This window comes from Protopterus annectens, chromosome 2.part0 (genome assembly GCF_019279795.1).
Source record: "Protopterus annectens isolate FY-2018-M chromosome 2.part0, PAN1.0, whole genome shotgun sequence".
NCBI classification, from domain to species: Eukaryota; Metazoa; Chordata; order Ceratodontiformes; family Protopteridae; genus Protopterus; species Protopterus annectens.
In genome coordinates this window covers 573,127,707-573,151,021 of record NC_056728.1, presented here as the reverse complement: position 1 = coordinate 573,151,021, position 23,315 = coordinate 573,127,707, and the positions used below count along the sequence as shown (strand labels likewise).

The 23,315-nt window shown below is 43.4% G+C and overlaps 1 protein-coding gene across 1 annotated transcript in view; it reads left to right on the top strand.

Moving 5' to 3' along the window:
- Positions 1–23,315, top strand: part of TNKS (tankyrase) — a 2,150,186-nt gene that overhangs the window by 1,034,962 nt on the left and 1,091,909 nt on the right. Inside the window, exon 11 of the mRNA XM_044060937.1 lies at positions 10,973–11,051. Coding sequence (XP_043916872.1) covers positions 10,973–11,051 — 79 coding nt within the window. The remainder of the gene's footprint in view (positions 1–10,972; positions 11,052–23,315) is intronic.

Genomic DNA, 23,315 nt, shown 5'->3' with positions numbered 1-23,315 from the left:
AGTTGGTCATAAAGGAGTCTGTTTCTAAATACTTTTGAGATGGGATATAGCATTGATATGGGTCTGCAGTGTTTAAAGTTTGAAGGTTTGGGAACCTTGCGTAGTGGGATAAGATAGAATGTTTAAATGCATCAGTGACTTTGCCAGAATTGAGTGAAAGACTGAAGACGTTTGGGAGAACTTTAGCAATGAAATCAGCTGAGTGTGTTAGGAAGGTGGGGTATACTGTAACAAACTTGGAGACAGATCAATTAAGTTTCAGGAGGGACTTCTTGGTCTGTAACAGTAATAATGAAGACCTAGAATGGGGTGGCATTTAGCTGGAAGGTATAACAGATTCCTGATGTCATTATTACCACGTTATCTCTTTCAGTAATACAAATGTCCTTTTCCACTGTTTGGTTCTTTAATTTGACTGCTCCTGAGACCACTATGACCAAACAGACCTTATCAAAGTGGTTGGCTTATAGTAACGCTTTTTGTTAAAGTGAATACATTGGGACACTGGCAGATACCAGCAGGACCAGGACACTTTCTACTTAAGCTGATACCACTTCTAATGGACATTTTAAAGAATGGCTCACTTCAAGATGTCTTTGCCCTGGATATCCATCCATGCATTGATTAAATTCTATAAGATAAATGTATATTCTAGAACTGGAGCATTCTTTGATAGCGTACTAGTGCAGCACATCTTACTTTTAAATGTTCATCACCCTGAGTTAGTGATTTTGGACATTTGTTAAAATACGGGAGTGCTTCATAAAGAGAGTGTAACAGTAGATCTTCAAGAAAAAGATTTGTAGTAGTTCAGATACCCTGCCAATACCCATATTTGGATATGAATTTAATTTTAGATGCTTTCCTTCATAGCCTTACTCCTATGAACTGTAATTAGTTATTGTTATAGTTATCAGTCAGTGCACTGCAGTGAGCTGTAAGTGTATCCATAGAAGAACAAGATAGCACTGATGCAGCAGTGGTCACATGCCAGCTGGCACAGAAAGAACAGCAGGGTGAGTCACATGTTACCCTCATGCAGGGCACCTTTATCTGTAGGGAGGAACAGGTCAGATGATCATTGTAAGCCTAGTTTATGTTACTACAAAGGTAGACCTTATACCAAATGCATTATACTGCTGTCCATTGAATTAACAATGCAGGAATGTTAATCCTATGAGCTGCAGCTTTACTACTGAAGGAGAGGCCATGACACTCTGAGAAATAATTTCCAATGGTACCGGCTTCTGTCCCTGGATATGTCTCAGATTGTTTTTCAGATTATCACATTTCTCCCTCCTAACAGACAATTTACTAAATATATAAATATTTCCATTGTCACATTGTGGTGTCCATGTCAGAGAAGGAAAGATAATGTGTGACATTTATTTAGAAAAAACTAAGTCTTCAAAGACAGCTAAGTAAAAAAATTCTGCTATGAGAGGGGACAAAAAACTGTCATCATACTGCTGGCTGTCTTATACAAAGGAGTCAGGCCATGTGATATAAATATGGGTATTATTATATAATATCTCATTTTCTGCTTTTTTTTTTCTCCCGTCAGGATCAGTCTCAGGAAATTACAGCCCCTGTCCTGGAAAAGTACTAATTGGCCCAACAGAGTTTTGACAGATCACCTAAGAGAATGGCAGTTTAGAAACTTGGTTCACTGGCATCATCAGCTGATTAACGGATGCAGTTTCTGAGTCGAACGATGTGTTACCTAATGCTACAGTCCTAAATTCATAAATAGTAGGCATAGATGAATTTATTTCTTGCTTGTGCATACATTTTGATGTCATTTCCTGCTTACTATGTGTTCAGTGTGTTTGATGCAAGCACAGTGTGTGTGTGTGTGTGTGTGTGTGTGTGTGTGTGTGTTTGATGCAAGCACAGTGTGTGTGTGTGTGTTTGATGCAAGCACAGTGTGTGTGTGTGTGTGTGTGTGTTTGATGCAAGCACAGTGTGTGTGTGTGTTTGATGCAAGCACAGTGTGTGTGTGTGTGTGTGTGTGTGTGTGTGTGTGTGTGTGTGTGTGTGTGTGTGTGTTTGATGCAAGCACAGAGTGTGTGTGTGTGTTTGATGCAAGCACAGAGTGTGTGTGTGTGTGTGTGTGTGTGTGTGTGTGTGTGTGTGTGTGTGTGTGTGTGTGTGTGTGTTTGATGCAAGCACAGAGTGTGTGTGTGTGTGTATGTGTTTGATGCAAGCATAGAGTGTGTGTGTGTGTGTGTGTGTGTGTGTGTGTGTGTGTGTGTGTGTGTGTGTATTTGATGCAAGCACAGAGTGTGTGTGTGTGTGTGTGTTTGATGCAAGCACAGAGAGTGTGTGTGTGTGTGTGTGTGTGTGTGTGTGTGTGTGTGTGTGTTTGATGCAAGCACAGAGCGTGTGTGTGTGTGTTTGATGCAAGCACAGAGTGTGTGTGTGTGTTTGATGCAAGCACAGAGTGCGTGTGTGTTTGATGCAAGCACAGAGTGCGTGTGTGTTTGATGCAAGCACAGAGTGTGTGTGTGTGTTTGATGCAAGCACAGAGTGTGTGTGTGTGTTTGATGCAAGCACAGAGTGTGTGTGTGTTTGATGCAAGCACAGAGTGTGTGTGTGTTTGATGCAAGCACAGAGTGTGTGTGTGTTTGATGCAAGCACAGAGTGTGTGTGTGTGTGTGTTTGATGCAAGCACAGAGTGTGTGTGTGTGTGTGTGTTTGATGCAAGCACAGAGTGTGTGTGTGTTTGATGCAAGCACAGAGTGTGTGTGTGTTTGATGCAAGCACAGTGTGCATGTGTGTTTGATGCAAGCACAGAGTGCATGTGTGTTTGATGCAAGCACAGAGTGTGTGTGTGTGTGTGTTTGATGCAAGCACAGAGTGTGTGTGTGTTTGATGCAAGCACAGAGTGTGTGTGTGTTTGATGCAAGCACAGTGTGTGTGTGTGTTTGATGCAAGCACAGTGTGTGTGTGTGTGTGTGTTTGATGCAAGCACAGAGTGTGTGTGTGTTTGATGCAAGCACAGAGTGTGTGTGTGTGTGTGTTTGATGCAAGCACAGAGTGTGTGTGTGTGTGTGTGTGTGTGTGTGTGTGTGTGTGTGTGTGTGTGTGTGTGTGTGTGTGTGTGTGTGAGATGCAAGCACAGAGTGTGTGTGTGTGTGTGTGTGTTTGATGCAAGCACAGAGTGTGTGTGTGTGTGTTTGATGCAAGCACACAGTGTGTGTGTGTGTTTGTGTGTGTGTGTGTGTGTGTTTGATGCAAGCGCAGAGTGTGTGTGTGTGTGTGTTTGATGCAAGCGCAGAGTGTGTGTGTGTGTGTGTGTGTTTGATGCAAGCACAGAATGTGTGTGTGTGTGTTTGATGCAAGCGCAGAATGTGTGTGTGTGTGTTTGATGCAAGCGCAGAGTGTGTGTGTGTGTTTGATGCAAGCGCAGAGTGTGTTTGTGTGTGTGTTTGATGCAAGCGCAGAGTGTGTGTGTGTGTGTGTGTTTGATGCAAGCACAGAGTGTGTGTGTGTGTGTGTTTGATGCAAGCACAGAGTGTGTGTGTGTGTGTCTGCTTTTCATTCTTGATTGGGAATATGGGCAACAATCAACAACGGAGGTAGGGACTGTACAACAAAATTCGAATGCTCAGCTTTCAAGACGCTAACTTTTATTGGACAACTACCTAAGCTGATGGAAATTTAGCCATCTGTTAAACTTATGTTTTTGAAGGTTTATGATGCTTGCTACAGCAGATGGGTTAAATGCCCACAAATTGCTTTGCTGGTTGCACCCTACTTGCATGCTGGGGGGTAAAAGATTACCTCCATCACTGTGCACGGTCATTATTGAAATAATCCATTTGTTGCTGCAAGGCAAAAAGCAAACACATGAAAAACCAGAAAAGGGCAGTTTTATCGGAGACAAACATGCATTCATTTTTTCCAAATGAAAACCAAATTACACTCTTCTGGTGATCATTTTGAAAGGCCATAATGTTCTTTTATGACACCTCAATATCTTGTACTTTCTACCTTAATAAAAATTCCAAAAAGTCAAGCTGGAGTATTCAGTGTGTAATACGTTACACCTCCTGTAGTGGAGGTCCACATGATGTATGCTAATGACCCCTTAAATACAAACCAGTGTTTCAGCCACATGGCTTCTAAGACTTTATGGTGCATTCAAGCCAAAAAAGCTAAACTTCACTAGTAGTGGGTTTACCACATTTTGCGAGCTTGTCAGTACAGCACAAGTGAATTGTTTGTCTGTACTTTGGAAACTCAGAGCTTAAGAACAAGCCTGCTGTCCATTAACATTAGGGTGGCTGCAAAATATCACAAATAACACCCAAACCAATGGGCAAAAAAGGTCGCAATGTGTAGAAAGTTTTGCAGATTACTTAAACGATACAGTTAAAAGCTAATTTGATAAACTTTTGAGAAGAAGTAACTTTATCTCGTTTATACGCCTTGGATCAACTTATTCACACACCCACCAGGGGCAGCAGTATCCTAGACCTGGTCATTACCAACATGGGAAACCGGTGTTCCACACCAGAGGTCAATTCCTCATTGGTCAGATCCGACCACAAGCTAATCAGCCTAGACATCCACATCCCACCCCCACCGCCAATTAGGGAAACCATCGTAAAAAACTTCTCCAAAGCCAACTTCACGCTTCTTAAGACAGAAGTGGCAAACTTCATGACACCCATGCAGATGGACAATAGAGGTAAGACTGCTCAATCCTACACAAATGCACTTTATAAGCACTTGCATGAGTGCATGGATCATGCTATCCCTAATAGAACCAAGATGTTATCCTCCAAAAAAAGGAAGCCAATCTGGTGGTCCTCTGCCATAAACAAACTCTACAACAGAAGAAAGAAACTGTTGCAAAAAAGAGTAAAATCCCATGACTGGAGGAACTCCCTGGTCAACCTCAGTAAGAAGCTGAGATCCCTCATAAAATCCACCAAAGCTACTTACGAAAACAAAATTGCCACTGACTCTAAAGACAACCACAAAGCATTCTATAGCTATGTCAAGAATCTAAATGGGAACACTCAGATCTGCTCTGAGTTACAGCACAATGGCACTAAATATACAGAACCAACTGATATTGCCAACATCCTAGCAGATAGGTTCAGTGCTAACTTTACTCCCCTCTCACCCCCTAGAGGGCCCATCTCTATACCGGAAGAATGCAAAGTTCCTGTAATCACGGCTGCACAGGTAAAAAACACACTCTCCTAAGCCAAGAACACAGCATCCATGGGACCTGATAATATCCCAGGCTGCGTTCTACACGAACTACAGAATGAACCGGCACCCTACGTAAGTACCATGTTCAATCATAGCCTCACCTCAGGCTTTGTACCCACTGAATGGCGCACCACAACGGTTATCCCACTCCACAAAGGGGGAGCCACGACGGACCCCGGGAACTACTGCCCCATTAGCCTGACGAGCCTGGTCTGCAAGGCCATGGAACGTATCATTGTGGAACTCGTAAAGACATTGGTAATCTCCAAACTCGGACCCTACCCAGTTTGGATTAGTAAAAGGCAGATCATGTCTCCTACACCTGATTGACTTCTTTGAAGCACTCCCCAAAGCCATAGATGAGGGTAAAATGGTTTACACCGCTTACCTAGATCTCGCCAAGGCTTTTGACACCATCCCCCACTCTGGAATTATAGAGAAGATCACTAAACTAGGTATAAATCCCTATGTCACAAGATGGGTTGCCAACTGGCTCATGAACAGAACCCACACTGTGAAAGTAGCGATTTCCAAATCTGACATCAGACCAGTGACAAGTGGAGTACCACAGGGTTCAGTCCTGGGTGTCCTCTCCTGTTTGGCATCTACTTCTCTGTGTGTGGGATGCAAGGAGTGTGTGTGTGTGTGTGTGTGTGTGTGTGTGTGTGTGTGTGTGTGTGTGTGTGTGTGTGTGTGTGTGTGTGATGCAAGGAGTGTGTGTGTGTGTGTGTGGGATGCAAGGAGTGTGTGTGGGATGCAAGGAGTGTGTGTGTGTGGGATGCAAGGAGTGTGTGTGTGTGTGTGTGTGTGTGTGTGTGTGTGTGTGTGTGTGTGTGTGTGTGTGGGATGCAAGGAGTGTGTGTGTGTGTGTGTGGGATGCAAGGAGTGTGTGTGTGTGTGTGTGGGGGATGCAAGGAGTGTGTGCAGTCAAAATGTTTGGTACCTACAGTAAACAGGAAGGCCTGAGAATGGGAGATCAAAAGGCTTGCAAAACAGTGCCTCCTGAAGTGCTATTGAGCATGGATGGAAATTTGACAGCCTGTGGTGCAGCTAAAAAAAATTTCCCACTGTGAGAGTAAGACTGTAAGAGGTAAGCAAGCCATTATTCAAGACTCCTGCTGTGAAATGTCAATCACAGCCATAAGCAGCTCAAATTACCTTCAGTTCTCTGACAGCTAGGGAGGTGGTGTGAAGGGGGAGGGGAGATGAATAGAAGAACTACAAGCCAAGGATAACAAAAGACTTTAAAATTAGCAAGTCTAACAATAAGCTGCAGTAAAAAAAACTTTGATAGTCTGTTCTTTGGAATTTCAACTGCTTGTGGTGTAATTAGCCACTGAAAAACAACCATTGTTTTGTAAAAGTTTGTGTTTGAAGCAACAGAGTGGATGTAAGTGAATACTGTGACAGCAACTGTGAAACAGGGACGCCGCCGTGATGTCATGGTTTTGAGACAAATACTGCATTGTGGGATAGCAGGAGGCTTAGTAAAACTTGGAAACAATTTCAACATGCTAGCCCCCATGTGGCAAGAGTATAAAATTACGTATAAAAATTTCAAAAAAACTGTAAATGGTCCCAGAGTGCTGTTAAAATATAGGAAATATCAAAACTTGATGAAATAGACATGTTTTTTCAGTCTGTGGGTGCGGTTCTCCTTTAATAGTTAAGAGCTCATGTTGATTTAGATCAATACCATGGGCAGCAGAAGACATAGAAGGGGGTTCTGTAATCAGCAGTGCTATAGTAATTTGTTTTGCTTGTTGACAGTGAGATTTTTAGGATTTCAAGATCATTGTCATGATGGATGCTGTCATGAGGTAATAAGGTTATGCATGAATACAGATACCGTCTCCATTGCTGGAAGATCTGAATGAATGATGGGTATTAAACCCAGGTAAAAAAAAAAAAAGAGTGTTTTTCGAAACTGGAACCATGTTTCAGTAATTACACAAATGTTGATATGCTCAAGGTGCAGGAAGGCACTGAGGTCAGGTATTTTCTTGTTTAGACTCCTGGTATTTAGCAGTGCAGTATTTAAACAAGTGTGATTTGACTTTATTAAGATACAAATTCTAAACCAGAAAGGGACATTACAGTGTTGTGGAACATATTGAGACAGTTTCATATCTTTTCAGGATAGAAAATTAATGAAAGCAGTAGCGGTAAGTTATGTACCCACACACAAATTGGTTCAGCAATGTCCATATTTATGGGGACATGATAGGTTCATAGGTTAGTACTAAGCTAACTGCTCTTGCACGCCATTTTAAGCCTAGCCAATTATCCCTTGAGAGACTCAAACCCTGCACCTTGCATTTGTAAGGCAAACACCTTAACCATTAGGCCACCCTCCCAACCCCAAGCAGAATGATTTACTTAGGAGTATGGATTAAAATGATTCTGGTGTGGCAGCTAAGGATATGTGGGAAGCGACTAAACAAAAGATAGTACAAAAGCTGAGAAAATGGAAGCTCTGTTATATGGATACTCATAGTTTCATAGTTTCATAGTATAGTACTAGGCTATCTGCCCTGGGGCATTTGTAAGCCTAGCCATAGTGATGTGGCTTTTGCCACCCCATGAAATGGTACAAAAATGTACAGAATAAATCTAGAATACTGTGCCTCTGTCTAGTAGTGACACAATGAAGGTCCCCTTATATAATAGAATTAGTTTACTGTGCCCCTGTCTAGCAGTGACACAGATGTGACCCCTGGGGTAAACTTACGATCTCCCATCCACTCATCAAGATTTCTCTTGAAGTGAGTCAGTGAGGGGCTCTGCCTAATACGAACTGGGATCCTGTTCCAAAGCATGGGAAGCCTCTGGGTTATGAATCTATCCCTCCAGCATGTCCTATTCATACTTGTGCCAAGGTTTAAGTCATAGTAAGACACAAGCAGTTAAAATGTTTTTAGTCCCTTTAGTCTTACACACAGGTCAGCCATATTTTAATCAACCAGAGGAGAAGATGTGGATAGCAATTAGAAGACAGCAAGAGGCAAGTTGGTTAAGCTTATTCTTCCAGTAGATCAAGGTAGATTGGGATTACTCAATTTGAAGAGGTATAGCACAAGCAGAAAACTATAATTCAAAGTGGAAAGAGATGATGATGATGAAACGGGTGAAGCTTAAGAATCAAGGAGAGACTGGAATTTTGGATGCAGATCTTTAAGGAGAATAAGAATAATCATACAGAATATTATATTCATAAAGTAGTGGAAAGTATTTAAGCCAACATGGGAATGCAGAAAGGAGATTCTGCCGATGAGGGATGACTGCAGTTAGGGATACAGACAATAGGCAAGACGGGGCTGGAATTTATTGGAGAAAACTGGCCAAGGAACTAAGGTATTGGGAGCAAATAACTAGAGAGGGAACGGTAATAGAATGGGGAGACTCCAAGAGCTTATTTGTGCTGCAGGTTAGAGATTGCCTTTCCTATCAAGGACTGATATCAGAGTACAGGAAAAGATAAAGAAATAGGGGTTCCTAAACGAAAGACCAGCACTGGTAGAGTTTTTATTAGAGTCTAGAACAGAAGTTGCTATTAAGGAAGGATTAATAAGTAGAGCATTAAAATATTGCATGGTAACTATAAGAATCAATCAGAGGAGGTTAAAAAGAATTGTAGAGAGAGACTGAATAAGCTATTCACAAAGAAACATTGGGGGTGATATATGTATGTCTCCCAAATATGCAGCAAACTGTAGGAGATTTAGGATCTTTGCTTGGAAGTGTTTACATAGGTATTTTTATACCCCAAGTAGACTCCAAATTATTTTTCCTCAGGTAGACAGCAAATGTTGGAGGTGTGACAGAGAAGAAAGAGGTAACTGGGAACATACTTTCTGGGAGCGTGATGAGTTGGCATTCTTTAAAGATTCTCTGCAGGCTGCTTTGTCGGAAATACTGGATAAGCAAATTGGTGTAACAAAGGCAGTTATTTTTTTGACCTATGATACAGAATCAGAATTGCCTAAACACTGTGTAAGGCCTTGCTGAGTCTAATTATGATGGCTGACAAAAAAAGCAATTATTAGAAAATGGAAATCAAAGTGTAAACCAACTTTACTAGAAGTAGCAAAGATAGTAACAACTGGAGAAAGCAATTGGAATTTGGAATTTTAGAAAAGGGTAGGTGCAAATTACATAGGAAAAATGGGAATTGTGGGAACAGTACATGTAAAAGTGGAATGTAGTTTAAAAGAAGGCAGGATTTGAATGAGCTGCATAGTGTTTGATAATGTCTGGATATATTATAATTGATGTATGATGGTTGCAGCTACAGTTTCAGCATGATTTGTAATGTATAATGTTTGCAACTGAAATTATGTCAGTTTGGTTTATCTTAATTTATTTATATGTAAGATTGCCTGTGTCATAATTTAATAAATTATATAAGCAGGCTGCTTTGTCGGAAATACTGGATAAGCAAATTGGTGTAACAAAGGCAGTTATTTTTTTGACCTATGATACAGAATCAGAATTGCCTAAACACTGTGTAAGGCCTTGCTGAGTCTAATTATGATGGCTGACAAAAAAAGCAATTATTAGAAAATGGAAATCAAAGTGTAAACCAACTTTACTAGAAGTAGCAAAGATAGTAACAACTGGAGAAAGCAATTGGAATTTGGAATTTTAGAAAAGGGTAGGTGCAAATTACATAGGAAAAATGGGAATTGTGGGATCAGTACATGTAAAAGTGGAATGTAGTTTAAAAGAAGGCAGGATTTGAATGAGCTGCATAGTGTTTAATAATGTCTGGATATATTATAATTGATGTATGATGGTTGCAGCTACAGTTTCAGCATGATTTGTAATGTATAATGTTTGCAACTGAAATTATGTCAGTTTGGTTTATCTTAATTTATTTATATGTAAGATTGCCTGTGTCATAATTTAATAAAGATTTTTTTTTGTTTAAAAAGAAAAAAAAAGATGAAAATTGTAAATGGAGGACTCCACCTAAAAAAGGCAAAATGGGATAAAAAGTGTTTTAGCTAACGTGGAAGCTGTGGGAGAGATGTTTTGCCTATTCCTGGTGAAACAGATAGGGCTGTCGACCATTTCCTTCCAAGCTGAAGCACATTATATCCCTCTGAATTGACACCAGTTGGAGTTAGTTTTATTGAGCTCAGTTATGTTTAGTTTGTATTATGGCATCAATAACAGTGACCGGAAAATCCTGCTAATGTTCAGCACCAACCCCCCCCCCCCCGGCTCAGTCACATAATAGACTTCTTGAGTCAGCCTAGAAGTCTTTCTTACTGTATTTCTAAGACTTTCATAGCGAGCACTTCTATATCAGAAGTTTGTGCAGGTAAATCCTCTACTTTTTTTCATTACGTTTGTGCTTAGAGTCACTGTCCTGAAGTACTGAAGACTGTGATTGCTTTCGGATATCCACTGTAAAGTTGAATGTGCTTTTCTGGGTGGTGGTCATTACAAAACTAGTCCAGCTGCATGTGGGAGATGGTCCTTTTTGTGCTAACAAATGTCCCATGAGCAACAGAGTAAATTAGCTTTAAATGTACATTATATGTTATAACTACAAATGTGTACCTATTAGCATGTATGTAAGGGATGCACATTGGAAGCAGCCTAAGAGCACATTATACTTATCTTAATTTTGTTTTGGAGATGTTTTTTGAAGCAGTAACTTAAATATAATGACTGATTGTTGAGTGAACTATGAGTGATGATCCTGTACTTTATCACCTCCCCTCCCAATTTTTAGGTTCATGACACCATTGCACGTTGCATCAGAAAGAGCACATAATGATGTTTTAGAAGTCCTTCACAAACATGGAGCAAAGGTAACCTATTTATGCCATTGTTTACTTTATGTTAAGGTTTTGTATTGCTTTAAATTCTCACGTGAAATATTAATGTTAAGTTGTCAATCTCACCTTCATTCTTGCTGGATGGGTTCGGAGCCAACTCAGCACTTGCTAAGCTCGAGAGCTAATTTTATCAGCTCGAGGCAACCCTATATCCCATGATGCAAGGCGGAGACTACCCAGATCTCGTTTGCCGCTTCGCTTACGAGGTGCCTCTTTTACCAGCTCTAGGTAAGTTTTCTTCATATTAAGACTTTTAGTCTCACTCCTTTTAAATTTCATAACCTTAGTTGTTTTGTGAACCTTAACGTTTATTTTAACCCTATTCCTGTTAGTGTTCCCTTTTTTTCGGGTTATTTATCCCCTTCCCTAGGTTAGGCCTTCCCCTTTCCTAATTTTTCCTGTCAGGGATTTTGTGTGTGTTTGAGTGTTGTATCCCTGTTTAGTTTAGATTATTGGATTGGGTGTTATTTGTGTGTGTGTGTCTGTGTTTTCTTTGTCACTTGTGTTTCCTCGACACAGCTATGTCGAAGGACACAAAGGTCTCAGGCTTCAAGAAGTGTGACTCGTGCTGTCAGAAGATGTCTCTGACAGACGGTCACACTTCTTGTGTTTACTGCCTGGGACCTCTGCACCTGCAGGACTCTTGTGCTATCTGTCATGCCTTCAGCCCAAGAGTCCCGCAGGAGCGCAGAAATAAATTAATATTGAGGGGCTTATTAAAGCCTGAGAGCTCCCCGACTAAGTCGGCTCCGGGGAAGCCCTCGAAACCTGTCAAGCCTTCGGCTGCAAGTCCCAAGCCGTCGGCTACTGGTTCTGCTTCTTCAGTGTCGAGATCGGCTCCGGCCGGAGCCGATCCTTCCATTTTAGAAGTCACAGTTTCGGCTCCATCTGGCGCTGATACTGCCAGATCTGGACACTCAGTGTCGACTCCGGCTGGAGCCGACGTATCCTCGGCTCCTTCGGCTCCACCTATCTCTAAAAAGAGATCTCGATCCCCCTCATTGGAATCGATACGTTCGGCTCCAAGATCACCCCTGCTCTCGGAGCGGAGCCATCGGAGCCGTTCTTCTCGGTCGTCCAGGCTGTCTGATCACGACCTCGAGAGAGTGGTGAGTAGACTATTAAAGTCTCAGGCAGTGGCCCAAATGCTCCATAGCCCGTCTCAACAGACGGTAGCTATTTTACATCCACCTAACATTCCTCCTTCGACTCTCTTAAAGAGATCGGAGCCGGAGCTCTTCGGAGCCGTGACTGTTGTAGCTTCGGAGCCGAAACCACCCCTTTCGGCTCCATCGTCCTCCACTCCGATTTCCTCCTTGAGGCTTTCATTGGAGGGATCCGGGCGTCTGGTCTCTCTCGTCGGCTCTGAGGGGGCGAGTGGCATTGGACCCTTGTCCGACCTCGTTCTCCCTCTCGGGGCTTCGGCGTTGGTGAGCTCAGCCCCGACATCTGCCTCGGAGCCTTCCCTCTCGGTGAGGCCTGAAGTTCCTATCTCTTCGGAGCGGGAACCTTCCGGTCTCTCTGATGGGGGAGCCTTCGAGGTGATGAGTGTACTAGCCCCTGGGCGTAGTCAACGGTCAGTTCCATCAGCTCCTCCCACTACAGTGCCTGCTGACATCTCTTCCCACTCTCTTGCTCCCGGACCCAGAGATCCAATGCCTCAGGTTTCCCCATTGGGAATATCTTCCTCTTCCTAGGCTTCTCCTGATCCGTCAGGTGAACCTCCGCGTAAGAGGACATGTAAGAGGAAACATCTAGACTCCCCCGAGTCTATTACATCTGATACTGACTTGGATGAGTCGGAGGGATCCCCAAGGTCCTCCTCTGAGGATGTCTCTTTCTCAGACATCCTTGAACTCCTTAAGCAGAGGAGGAACTTGGCCCTCCCTTAATCCTTCTGAGGACGAGTCAGTATACCTGGAGGCGTTCGGATCTCGACCCCTCCACCTCCTGGGTGTCTCCGCCTTTCGACCCTCTTATGGATGTGGTGGCTCGGAAGGCGTGGATGGCCCTGGATTCGGTGGAACCTATTCCTAGGAGGCCTTCTAAATTAATTACGGCCCCACCTGATAGGCAATATTTGACAAAAGGTGCCCCGGTTGATGCCATGGTGGTGGCTGCAGCCACCAAGAAGGAACTAGCTGATCCTTCAGTACCTGTCCATCCTCCTAACAAGGATTCTAGGACTATGGACAGGTACGGCAAGCGGATTTTTTCTTCAGCGACCTTTGCCATGCGATCGCTGAACTACTTGTGTCACTTCACCCGCCTTCAAAGAGATGCTCTTAAAGAGTTGGAAGAAGTTTTACAGGATCCGTCAGCTGCTGGGTCTCAGGATAAGATTAGCTCACAGCTAGGAATCCTAAACTCCATTGTTAACTCCTCCATGCGGCTCATTTCTTATGCAGCCGATGGAGCGAGTAGGGCCGCAGGCACAGGAGTGGCTTTAAGGCGTCAGTCCTGGATGCGGCTTTGTAATTTTGCAGACCCCTTCAAGGGACCCTTCACAAACTCCCCTTTTGATGGTTCGACCTTGTTCGGACCTCAAGTGAAAGACACTTTGACTAGATGCAAACAAGATGGCAAGACTCTTTCTGCCGTAGGAGTCCGTTTCTCCACCCCTTCAAGACTTTACCCAAAAGGTCAGAAGGGAGGGAAAATGTGGTTCCGCAAATCTCAAGGAGTCACGCCTGACGCACAAGATCAGTTTACCCCCAGAGGCAGAGGGGGTAACAACAACAGATGCCGCCCTAGGGGCAGAGGGGGTCCGCAGAATCAGGGTAGCAGAGAGCCTTTTTCTGACAAACCCTTCCAGCATCCCTGAGATATTGCCCGATTGTCCACCTTCGGAGGCAGTCGGGGGAAGATTATCGCTGTACCCAATAGCCTGGCTTTCCCTTTCTCAAGACAAATGGGTACAGTCGATTATATCCGAGGGTTACAAAATTCCCTTTATTCAAACCCCAATTCAGCAAAAGGGAACCCTTCCAGACGTTCCACCCAGTGTAAGGGAACTAGCAGTACCAGAGATATCAAAACTGCTAGCAAAAAGAGCCATCCAGCCAGTCCCAGCAGATCAAATAGGATCCGGAATCTACTCAAGGTTCTTTCTAGTACCAAAAAAGACAGGGGACTGGAGACCAATATTAGATCTGAGCAAACTAAACAAATTTGTAAAGAAAACAAGATTCCGGATGGTCACGCTTCAGTCCATTTTACCCTTTCTGGGCAAGGACAATTGGATGTGCTCGGTAGATCTTCAGGATGCGTACTATCACATAAAAATTCACAGGCGCTCCAGAAGATTTCTCCGCTTTCGGCTGGGGACCAGTCACTTCCAATTCAGGGCCCTGCCCTTTGGACTCACTACAGCCCCCAGAGTGTTCACCAAATGTATGGCAGCGGTTACGGCTCACCTGAGACATCAAGGATTCCAGGTGTTTCCATATCTAGACGACTGGCTCCTCACTGCCACCACCAGGCATCAACTTCTCCAAGCCAGAGATTACACCATTCACATTTGCAGAGGGCTAGGGATTTCTATAAATTTCGAAAAATCTGACTTGTCGCCTTGTCAATCTATTACTTTTATAGGCGCAAAATTGGACACCGTACAACTTTTAGCAAAGTTAACAGACCAAAGGATCTTGGACATTCAAAGTCACGTCCAGGTGATTCTTCTCAGCAACAAAATTCAGGCCAGATTTGCTCTGAAAGTATTGGGTCTTATGGCGGCCGCCATAACACTTCTCCCCTTTGCCCGCTTTTACATGCGTCTTCTACAATGGATGCTATTCGCCCAATGGTCCTTTCAACAACTTCCCATGCGTCACAGGATCACAATAACTCCAACTTGCAAAAGGCATCTGACCTGGTGGATATCGTCCCCTCAAGTCCATCAGGGCAGACCCTTTGTTCCTCCTGCCCCGGTCGCCACAGTTACATCGGACGCCTCCCTGATCGGGTGGTGGGGGCATTATCAGGGCAGGATGGTCCATGGCACTTGGCAACCTTTCGAATACCATCTGCACATAAATGTCCTAGAGATGAGAGCAGTGCTTTTAACGTTGCAAGCCCTCAACGACTCTCTTCCCCTGGGAACTATTGCAGTCCAAACGGACAATATGTCCGTAGTGTGGTATATCAACAAACAGGGCGGAACCAAGTCCTATCCACTGTGTCGAGAGGCTCTTAGACTTTGGCAGTGGGCAATCTCTTCTCAGCGGTTTCTGATAGCAACGCATATCCCCGGGAAATCCAACATCATAGCGGACAGGTTGAGCAGAGCTATTCTCGTGCCTCATGAGTGGTCTCTCAAACAATCAGTGACGGAAGAGATTTTTCAGGAGTGGGGCCTTCCTTGCTGCGACCTTTTTGCTACACCTCAAAACAGCAAATGCCCAGACTTCTTCTCTCTCTTCCCCCATCCAGGCCATCCCCCCAGAGACGCTCTAACCCAAGATTGGCCCCGAGGACTTCTTTATGCCTTTCCCCCCTTTCCTCTGATACCTCAAGTAATTCAGAAAGCAACCGCCTTGAGAGACAAGTTGATTCTCATTGCCCCTTATTGGCCTCGACAGATATGGTTTCCGTTCCTACATCGTTATCTCTTGGTACAGCCATGGCATCTGGACCCGGTTCCAGATCTTCTGACCCACCAGTCGGGGCAGCTGCACCAATCCATACCTTCTCTCAACCTCACTGCTTGGTTTCTCCACTTCCATCCTTAGCCAGGCTTCCTATGATTTCTAATCCCGTCCGGGATATCATAGTAGCTTCCCTTAAATCTTCTACCAGAAGGATTTACACTAGTAAATGGCAACGTTTCTCCTTCTGGGCAAAAGCTAGGAATATAGACCCCTATACTGCTCCGATTCATTCGGTCTTGGACTTCCTAGCTGAGATTTTTCATTCAGGATCCTCTTCCTCCACAGTAAAAGTTCAGCTGGCAGCCATTTCAATTTTCATATAGGCTTTTGGACCACAACATTATGTCACATAAACTTTGCAAGGCATTCCTTCGAGGTATCTTTTTACTTAAACCTCCGATTAGAGACCCCCCACCACAGTGGGATCTAAATTTAATTTTAACAGCCTTGATTCTCCCCCCTTTCGAACCTGCGGCTGCCTGTTCATTGAAATTTCTTTCTTGGAAGACACTCTTTCTAGTCGCCATTACTTCTGCCAGGAGAGTATCTGAGCTTTATGCTCTCTGCATTCGTCCTCCCTACTTAATCTTCCACAAAGACAGGGTATCTCTAAGGACTAATCCGTCTTTCTTACCCAAAGTGGCATCAGACTAACTTAAATCAATCCATTGATCTTCCAGTTTTTTTCCCAAATTATTCTGATAGAGCGGAACAAAAATTACATTGTCTTGATGTTCACCGCCAACTCAGATATTATCTAGACAAAACTAAACATTTTAGGATATCTGATCAACTGTTTCTATCCTATGCAGAGAGCAGGAAAGGCCTTCCAGTTTCCAAGGTGACTTTATCTAGATGGCTGTCTTCTGTGATTACTTACATTTATCAGCTCAGAGGCAAAGAGTTGATTTCTAGGCCAAAAGCCCATTCTACCAGAGCTCTAGCTGCATCTACAGCTTTTCAGGCTAGACTTCCAATAGACACTATTTGTGCAGCAGCCACATGGGCCTCTCCTCATGCCTTTGTTTCACATTACAAATTAGACTTGGCCTCCAGAGACAGAGCGAATTTTGGTTCCACCGTTCTCAAGAGTCTGTTCCATTGAGCCACCCAGGATAGAGGTGCTAGGGACGCGGTCCCATCCAGCAAGAATGAAGGCGAGATTGACAACTTAACATTAAGAAGTTATGTACCTACCATAACGTTCCATGTTAGTTGTCTTCTCGCTTCTTTCTTCGCCCCCTCCATCCCCTAGCCTGGTCAGACCGAGAAGATTATGCCTCTTCTCTTAAGAGGCTTTATCCTTTTTCTAGCTAATCAGCTTCTAGTGTCACTAGATTAGGTTGATCCCTTTCAGAGGATTATGATGATTATGATTGTCATTTTTAGTATTGTTACTTTTTCTTCCTCCTCTACAGTTGGAAGAATATATTCCATAATTTCCTTAGCTACCAAACGAGATCTGGGTAGTCTCCGCCTTGCATCATGGGATAATAGGGTTGCCTCAAGCTGGTAAAATTAGCTCTCAAGCTTAGCAAGTGCCAAGTCGGAGCCGAGGATCGGCTCCGAACCCATCCAGCAAGAAAGAAGGCAAGAGAAGACAACTAACATGGAACGTTATGGTAGGTACATAACTTCTTATTTTCAGTAAATGGCCAAGCTGCTGTCTCACAGATACGTGATATGGCCACAAATGATGACCTGTCTTATAGTGTAACAAGTGATTGAAATGTAAATAAACCCCTTTTTGTAGATGTTTAATTGTTTGTGTTGGTTTTCTGTGTTTAAATGTTTGTCACTAGGTCTTTAGTACTGTTAGAGCTTTCTGATTCACAACTGAGTCCTCCGATTGACTCAAATATTTGTACTTAGCAAGTGTGCTATGCAGTTGAGCAGAGTGAGGTCTTTTCACAACTTGTGTGTCATTATGACAGAACTTTCAAGTAGGTATTTCTTCTTTGCTGTTGTATATTAATGAAATGCTCCTATTCGATATTGACTTTTCTGTCAGGATTCAACTTATCAGATCCGAGGCCAGACACATTCCCAAGGCTTCATCCTGTCAAATTCATCCATCTCTACCCATAATCCTTTGCTGCTTAGGGCTAGCAGTGTGGTCGAGTGCTCCAGATTCCATGTGTCCGTTATGGGTGTTTTACTTAGTTTTTCTTGTAGTTTTTCTTTTCAACCCTGTGTGTTAGTAGGTTAGTGTATAGTTGTGTTGTCCAGTGTTTCAGATTGTGGGTTTGGATTGTTAAGTTGGTAAGTAGGTCAGCGTGGACTAGTGCTCCTGATTTCATGTATCCATTATGGGTATTTAACCTAGTTTTTCTCATTGTTTTTCTTTTCTACCCTGTGTGTCAGTGTTAGTTGGTTAGTGTATAGTTGTGGGGTGTGTCAGATTGTGGGTTTGGATTGTTAGGTTGGTAGGTAGGGCTTTTGGGTGGTCCTACTTTTTGGTATAGTTTTGTATTGTGTGGTTTCTTTAGCTAGCTGTTGGTGGTTGTCCTTTCTAGTAGCTGTAGGTCAGTTCTTAGTGTTATTGGCTTAGTGTGTGTTACTGTATTGTTAGTATGGAGAGGGGATTTAAAAAGTGCTTGGACTGTGGACATAAGCTTCAGGGTGTACATGATTTGTGCATTTATTGTTAAGGGGCTTCACACTTGGACTCCCCATGTGCCATCTGTGAGTCATTCTGTTCCAGTACCATTAATGAGAGGAGAGCCAAATTAGCTCTTAAGGGGCTTCTGCCATTTAGTCAGTACTCCCTTTCCTCCTCCAGTAAAGGAGATAATTTTCACGGAAGCTCCAATATACCAAGGCTGCCAAGGGGGATCAAAAGTGCTTGGCTACCCCTTCAGCTTTCCCTGCTGTGGCAGAACTGAAGGTCCTAAATACTTAAACTTCCCTTACAGCTTTGGCTTCTTCATCGGCTATGACTCCTAAGAGCTGATCTCCTTTAGTGCTGGTTGGGGGAAAGGCTCTGTCTCTGTGCTGAGTCCCTTGCTTTTGAAGGATGCCCCATCGGGCAGAACTTTTTTGCCCTTTTCTCCCTCCACCATGTGGGCATTCTCATCAGAGTCTTCCTCTTCTCCATCCCAATCTGAACTTCTCCAGGTTAAGTCTGGTCATCAGAGACCCATTGCAGTATGTTGGTCTCCAAGCCTCCTCCTGTGGTTTCATTGGCTCGGTTGTCCCAAATGCTTGGGAGTTTAGGAGTCACAGAGTTAAAACAGTTGATTAGATCCTTTTTACAGTTGCAAATGCAATTTAGGGTATATTCCTTCTACTTCTGGTCTTTGACCTGAAGCTTTGGCTCTGTTACCATGGTTTCCACATTGGGCCCTTTGGCTCCAAGGTTGTCCGAGACTGTTGTCTTCCCTTCTTTATGGTCGGATCTGATGGCTTGGTTGATTCTGGTGCCAAACTATACCTTGGTTTCTTCAATTCCAGCTGTGTCAAATCCTAGTGGGCCCTGGAGCCAGGAAATCAAGGCAGGGGTGGGTAGGGTTCAGTGATTCCTATGTCATGCTCAACCTTTTTGCTCGGGGCTTCTGCTCTGGATAGTTTTACTCCGGTCTTTGTGTCGGGGAGACTGAAATGTCTGCTGGTGCATCCTTGGGTTTTTTGGACCCTAGGTCCACTGGCTGCAGTGGGCCTGCATTTGCCTCCACTTTTGATGCTGTGGTGAGGATGTTCTCCAGTCAGGTGAAGGAGTAGTCATGTTCAGCCAGTGTCCCCTCCTCTTTGACATCTGCTCCTGTGGACACGATTCAGTCTGTTCTGGGACAGCTCAGTCTCAGTCGTATCCAGTCTGCCCTTCCTTTTGGAACCCCAGCCTCTGCTGCTTCCTCTCTAGAGTCCTTAAGATGGGAGGTTTCTAGCAAGACACAGTGGAAGAGGAAGCACCTGGACTCCCTAGTGGAGTCTCCTTGTTGAGGACACCAACCTCGAGGAAGGAGAGGGGTTTCCAAACTTCCCTCATAAGGATGGCACTTTTGGTGACCTTTTCAAGTTGCTTCACCAGTATGGGGGATGAACTGCCAAAGCCCCATCTCTGAAGAGTCATTTTTTCTGGAGGCCTTTTGGGTGGGCCCATCCACATCCTGGATAGTTTCTCCACCAGATGCTGTTATTGAGCTGGAGTCCCAGAGAGGATGGAAGGAGCCTAATATGGTGGAACCAATCCCCAAGGAGCTAGGTAAAATCCACCTCCCCCCAAAGACTGGCAATGCTGGAATAAGGATCCAGCTGCGTATGCTGTCATGGTAGCAGCAGCCACTAAGAAGATGATCTCGGTTGAGAGTTTTGGGTTCATCCTCTAAATAGGGAGTTTTGGGTGTTGGACCAACTGGGTAAGTATTCTTGTGCCTCAGCCACTTTTGCTGTGAGGGCATTGAGCTATTTAGTCCACTTGACCAGACTTCAGTGGGACATTATCTCAGAAGTCTTGAGATTAACCAAGACTCAGCAGACTCCAGAGTTTTAGAAGACCTTGGAGACTCCATTGTCTACTTTACAGTCTACTGCCAATGTGTCCATGCATTTGCTGTCCAGTGCAGCTGATGGTATGTCCCAAGCTGTTGTCACCGGCATAGCAATGTGTTGTCATGCTTGGATGAGGCTGTGTGACTTTGTGGACTGCTTCAAGGTGTCCTTTATTAACACCCCCTCTCGACATCTCCTGTCTTTTTGGGTCGAAGGTTAAGAACACACTTACCAAGATGGTAAGATGCTGTCTGCCATGGGAATTTGTTTTCCCACCCCTCAGCGGACCTTTTCTATGAACCGGAAGGGTGAGAGTGTCTCATCTTTAGGAAAGCAGAACAGTCATTCTAGGATCCCCCCCCTGCAAGGTGGAGGGGGTTACCACAATGGGCGCTGTCCTTGCAGCTGGGGTTGTCCACAGAATCGGGGGTTTCCCCAGAGGTTCCTCCTGGAAGCCCTTTCATTGGCCCTAAAGGGTTGTGCCTGATTGTCCTTCTCTGGAGGCAGTTGAGGGTCGGCTGTACAAACGAATGCTAGGGAGGTCATCACCTTGGACACTTTGGTGCTGAGAGTCATATCCAGAGGCTATACAATTCCATTTTTAGGTACTCCAAAGTTGAAAGTGAAACATCTCCCAGATGTACCACCCTGTCAGAGAGAGCAGCAGCCATCAAAATCCAAACGTTTTTAAAAAATTTAGTTACCTAAGAGGTCACACCAGACCAACTCAGATCCATGGTCTATTCAAGATTCTTTTTGGTTCCAAAGAAGAACAAGGACCTCAGGCCAGTTTTGGATTTAAGCAGGTTGAATCACTTTGTCAAGTAGGCCAAACTTCAGATGGTCATGGTTCAGTCCATTCTACCTCTTTTAAGGCAGGGTGATTAGATAAGCTTAGTCGACTTCAAGGAGGCTTACTATCATGTCAGTATTGCGAGGTGATCCAGAAGGTTTCTATGCTTCTGGGTGGGAGGCAATCACTATCAGTTCCAAGCTCTGTCCTTTGGGTTCACCACTGCCTTCCAGTTGTTCACCAATTTTTATTTATTATTTATTTATTTATTTTACATTTGTTGATCGGGCTAGTCTAACTGGATATATGTCCATTTTCAGTAGAGGCCCGGGGAGAAAAGCTCCATGACACACATGATAATAAAGTTGCAGGACAATATAAAATGACTTCAGATATGTGTACAAGTACAAAGATTGGATAATACAGAAATAATACAGAGAAGACATAAGTTAATACCATATGAAATGCATTCAATACAGTGTATAATTCAAAATAGCAAGTAAGTACATTACTTAATATAGAAAAAGGGGAGTTATACAATCTAATTCCATATACAAGTACGGTAGAATAAAAGTCAGATTTGAAAAAAAATGTGTAGTAAAAAAAGACATTTTTTTTTTTTCCTCTCTTACAGGTGAGTATTCAGAGGGATAGAAATAATGAAATACAGAGTGAGAAAGGTAAGGTATAGAATATGCTGACAGTATAAGGCTCAAGTTGAGAATTAGTCAGGTTTAGTACAGCGGCATAACCAGTGTGTTTTGAGGAAAAGTTTCAGTCTGTTTTTGAAGAGTGATATAGAGGAAACTGAGGAAAGTTCACTGGGTAGGAGATTCCAAAATTTTCCCACAGTATTAGAGAAGAGAGAATCCCCAGCCCTGTTAGATTTAGATGTGTTAATTAGAAGTTTCTGAGATGAATGTAAGGACTTCAGATTGTGATAGGGGGTGATGATGGTGGATAGAGTAGGAGTATTGGAAGGTTGGTAAAGAGTCTTGTGGGCAGTGATTAGTTGGTGGTATTTGAGCAGATTCTGTAGTTCCAACCACTGAAACTCCTTTAAATTAAGGCAATGGTGTGTTCTGAATGTGTTACCAGTAGCAAATCTGGCTATGTTTTTGTATGAGATTTCCAATTTATTGAGGTTATTCTTAGATTAGTGAAAATATTTGAGGCATAGAGGAGTCTAGAGATTAGATGAGTGTGTGCAATAGTAGTCCTAGCTGTAGGTGACAGGAAGGGTTTAATTCTGTAGAGAGAGCCAAGTTTTTTGTTGACAAATTTAATAGTGTTATTGATATGTATGTGAAAGGTAAGGTTGTTGTCAATTGTAATGCCAAGTAGCTTGGTAGTTAGGTCAGGTGATATAATGGTACCATTAGTGGATGTAACAGCAAAATCTATGGGAGAGGACGTATGATTAGGATTGAAAAGGAGGAGTTTAGTTTTTTTGGGGTTTAATAGAAGACAGCGGTGAGTGAACGATTGTTCAACAGTGTTAAATACATTTTGGGTAAGGGAGTGAAGTTCAGAGGAGGTTGTGGCTGAGTTTACAAGTGTGGAATCATCTGCATATTGAATGCAAGTAGCATAGGGAATTGCTAGATTAAGGTCGTTGATGAATATGGAGAAAAGGAGAGGTCCTAATATGGATCCCTGAGGTACACCGAGGTTAACTGGTAGGTGGTTAGATAGTGTTTTGCCAGAGTACAGCCTGTTGTCTTTGATCTAAGTAGGATTGGAACCATTTGATAGAGAGTGCATCTAAGGCCAGGGATTTGAGGATATCTGTGAGAATTTGATGATTGACCATGGCAAATGCTTTTGACAGATCAATAAATAGTGCTGAGGAAAGCATATTACAGTTACGTTTTTTGTTAATACAATCTGTAAAGGAAAGGAGGGCAGTGATAGTGCTATGGGAGGGTCTGAAACCATGTTGACAGTTAGAGAGCAAGTTATTATGGAGTAGGTGGTCTAGCAATTGCCTATGGATGCATTTTTCCAAGATCTCGGCCAAAGGAGAAAGAAGGACTATGGGACGGTAGTTGGAGAAATCGGTGGAGGTTCCACCTTTGTGAAGGGGAATAATATGGGAGACTTTCCAGATGTTAGGGACGTGACCTTCGCTAATACTTCTATTGATCAGAATGGAGATGGGGTAAGCAATTGATTTGGCAGATTTCTGTAGATATTCAGCAGGTAGTTGGTCTGCTGAAGGAGAGCCTGGTTTCAGTTTTTGGATTAGGGCAAGAATGTGGGTTGTTGGGACTGGTTGAAAGATGAATGGAGGGGGTGTGGCTTTGT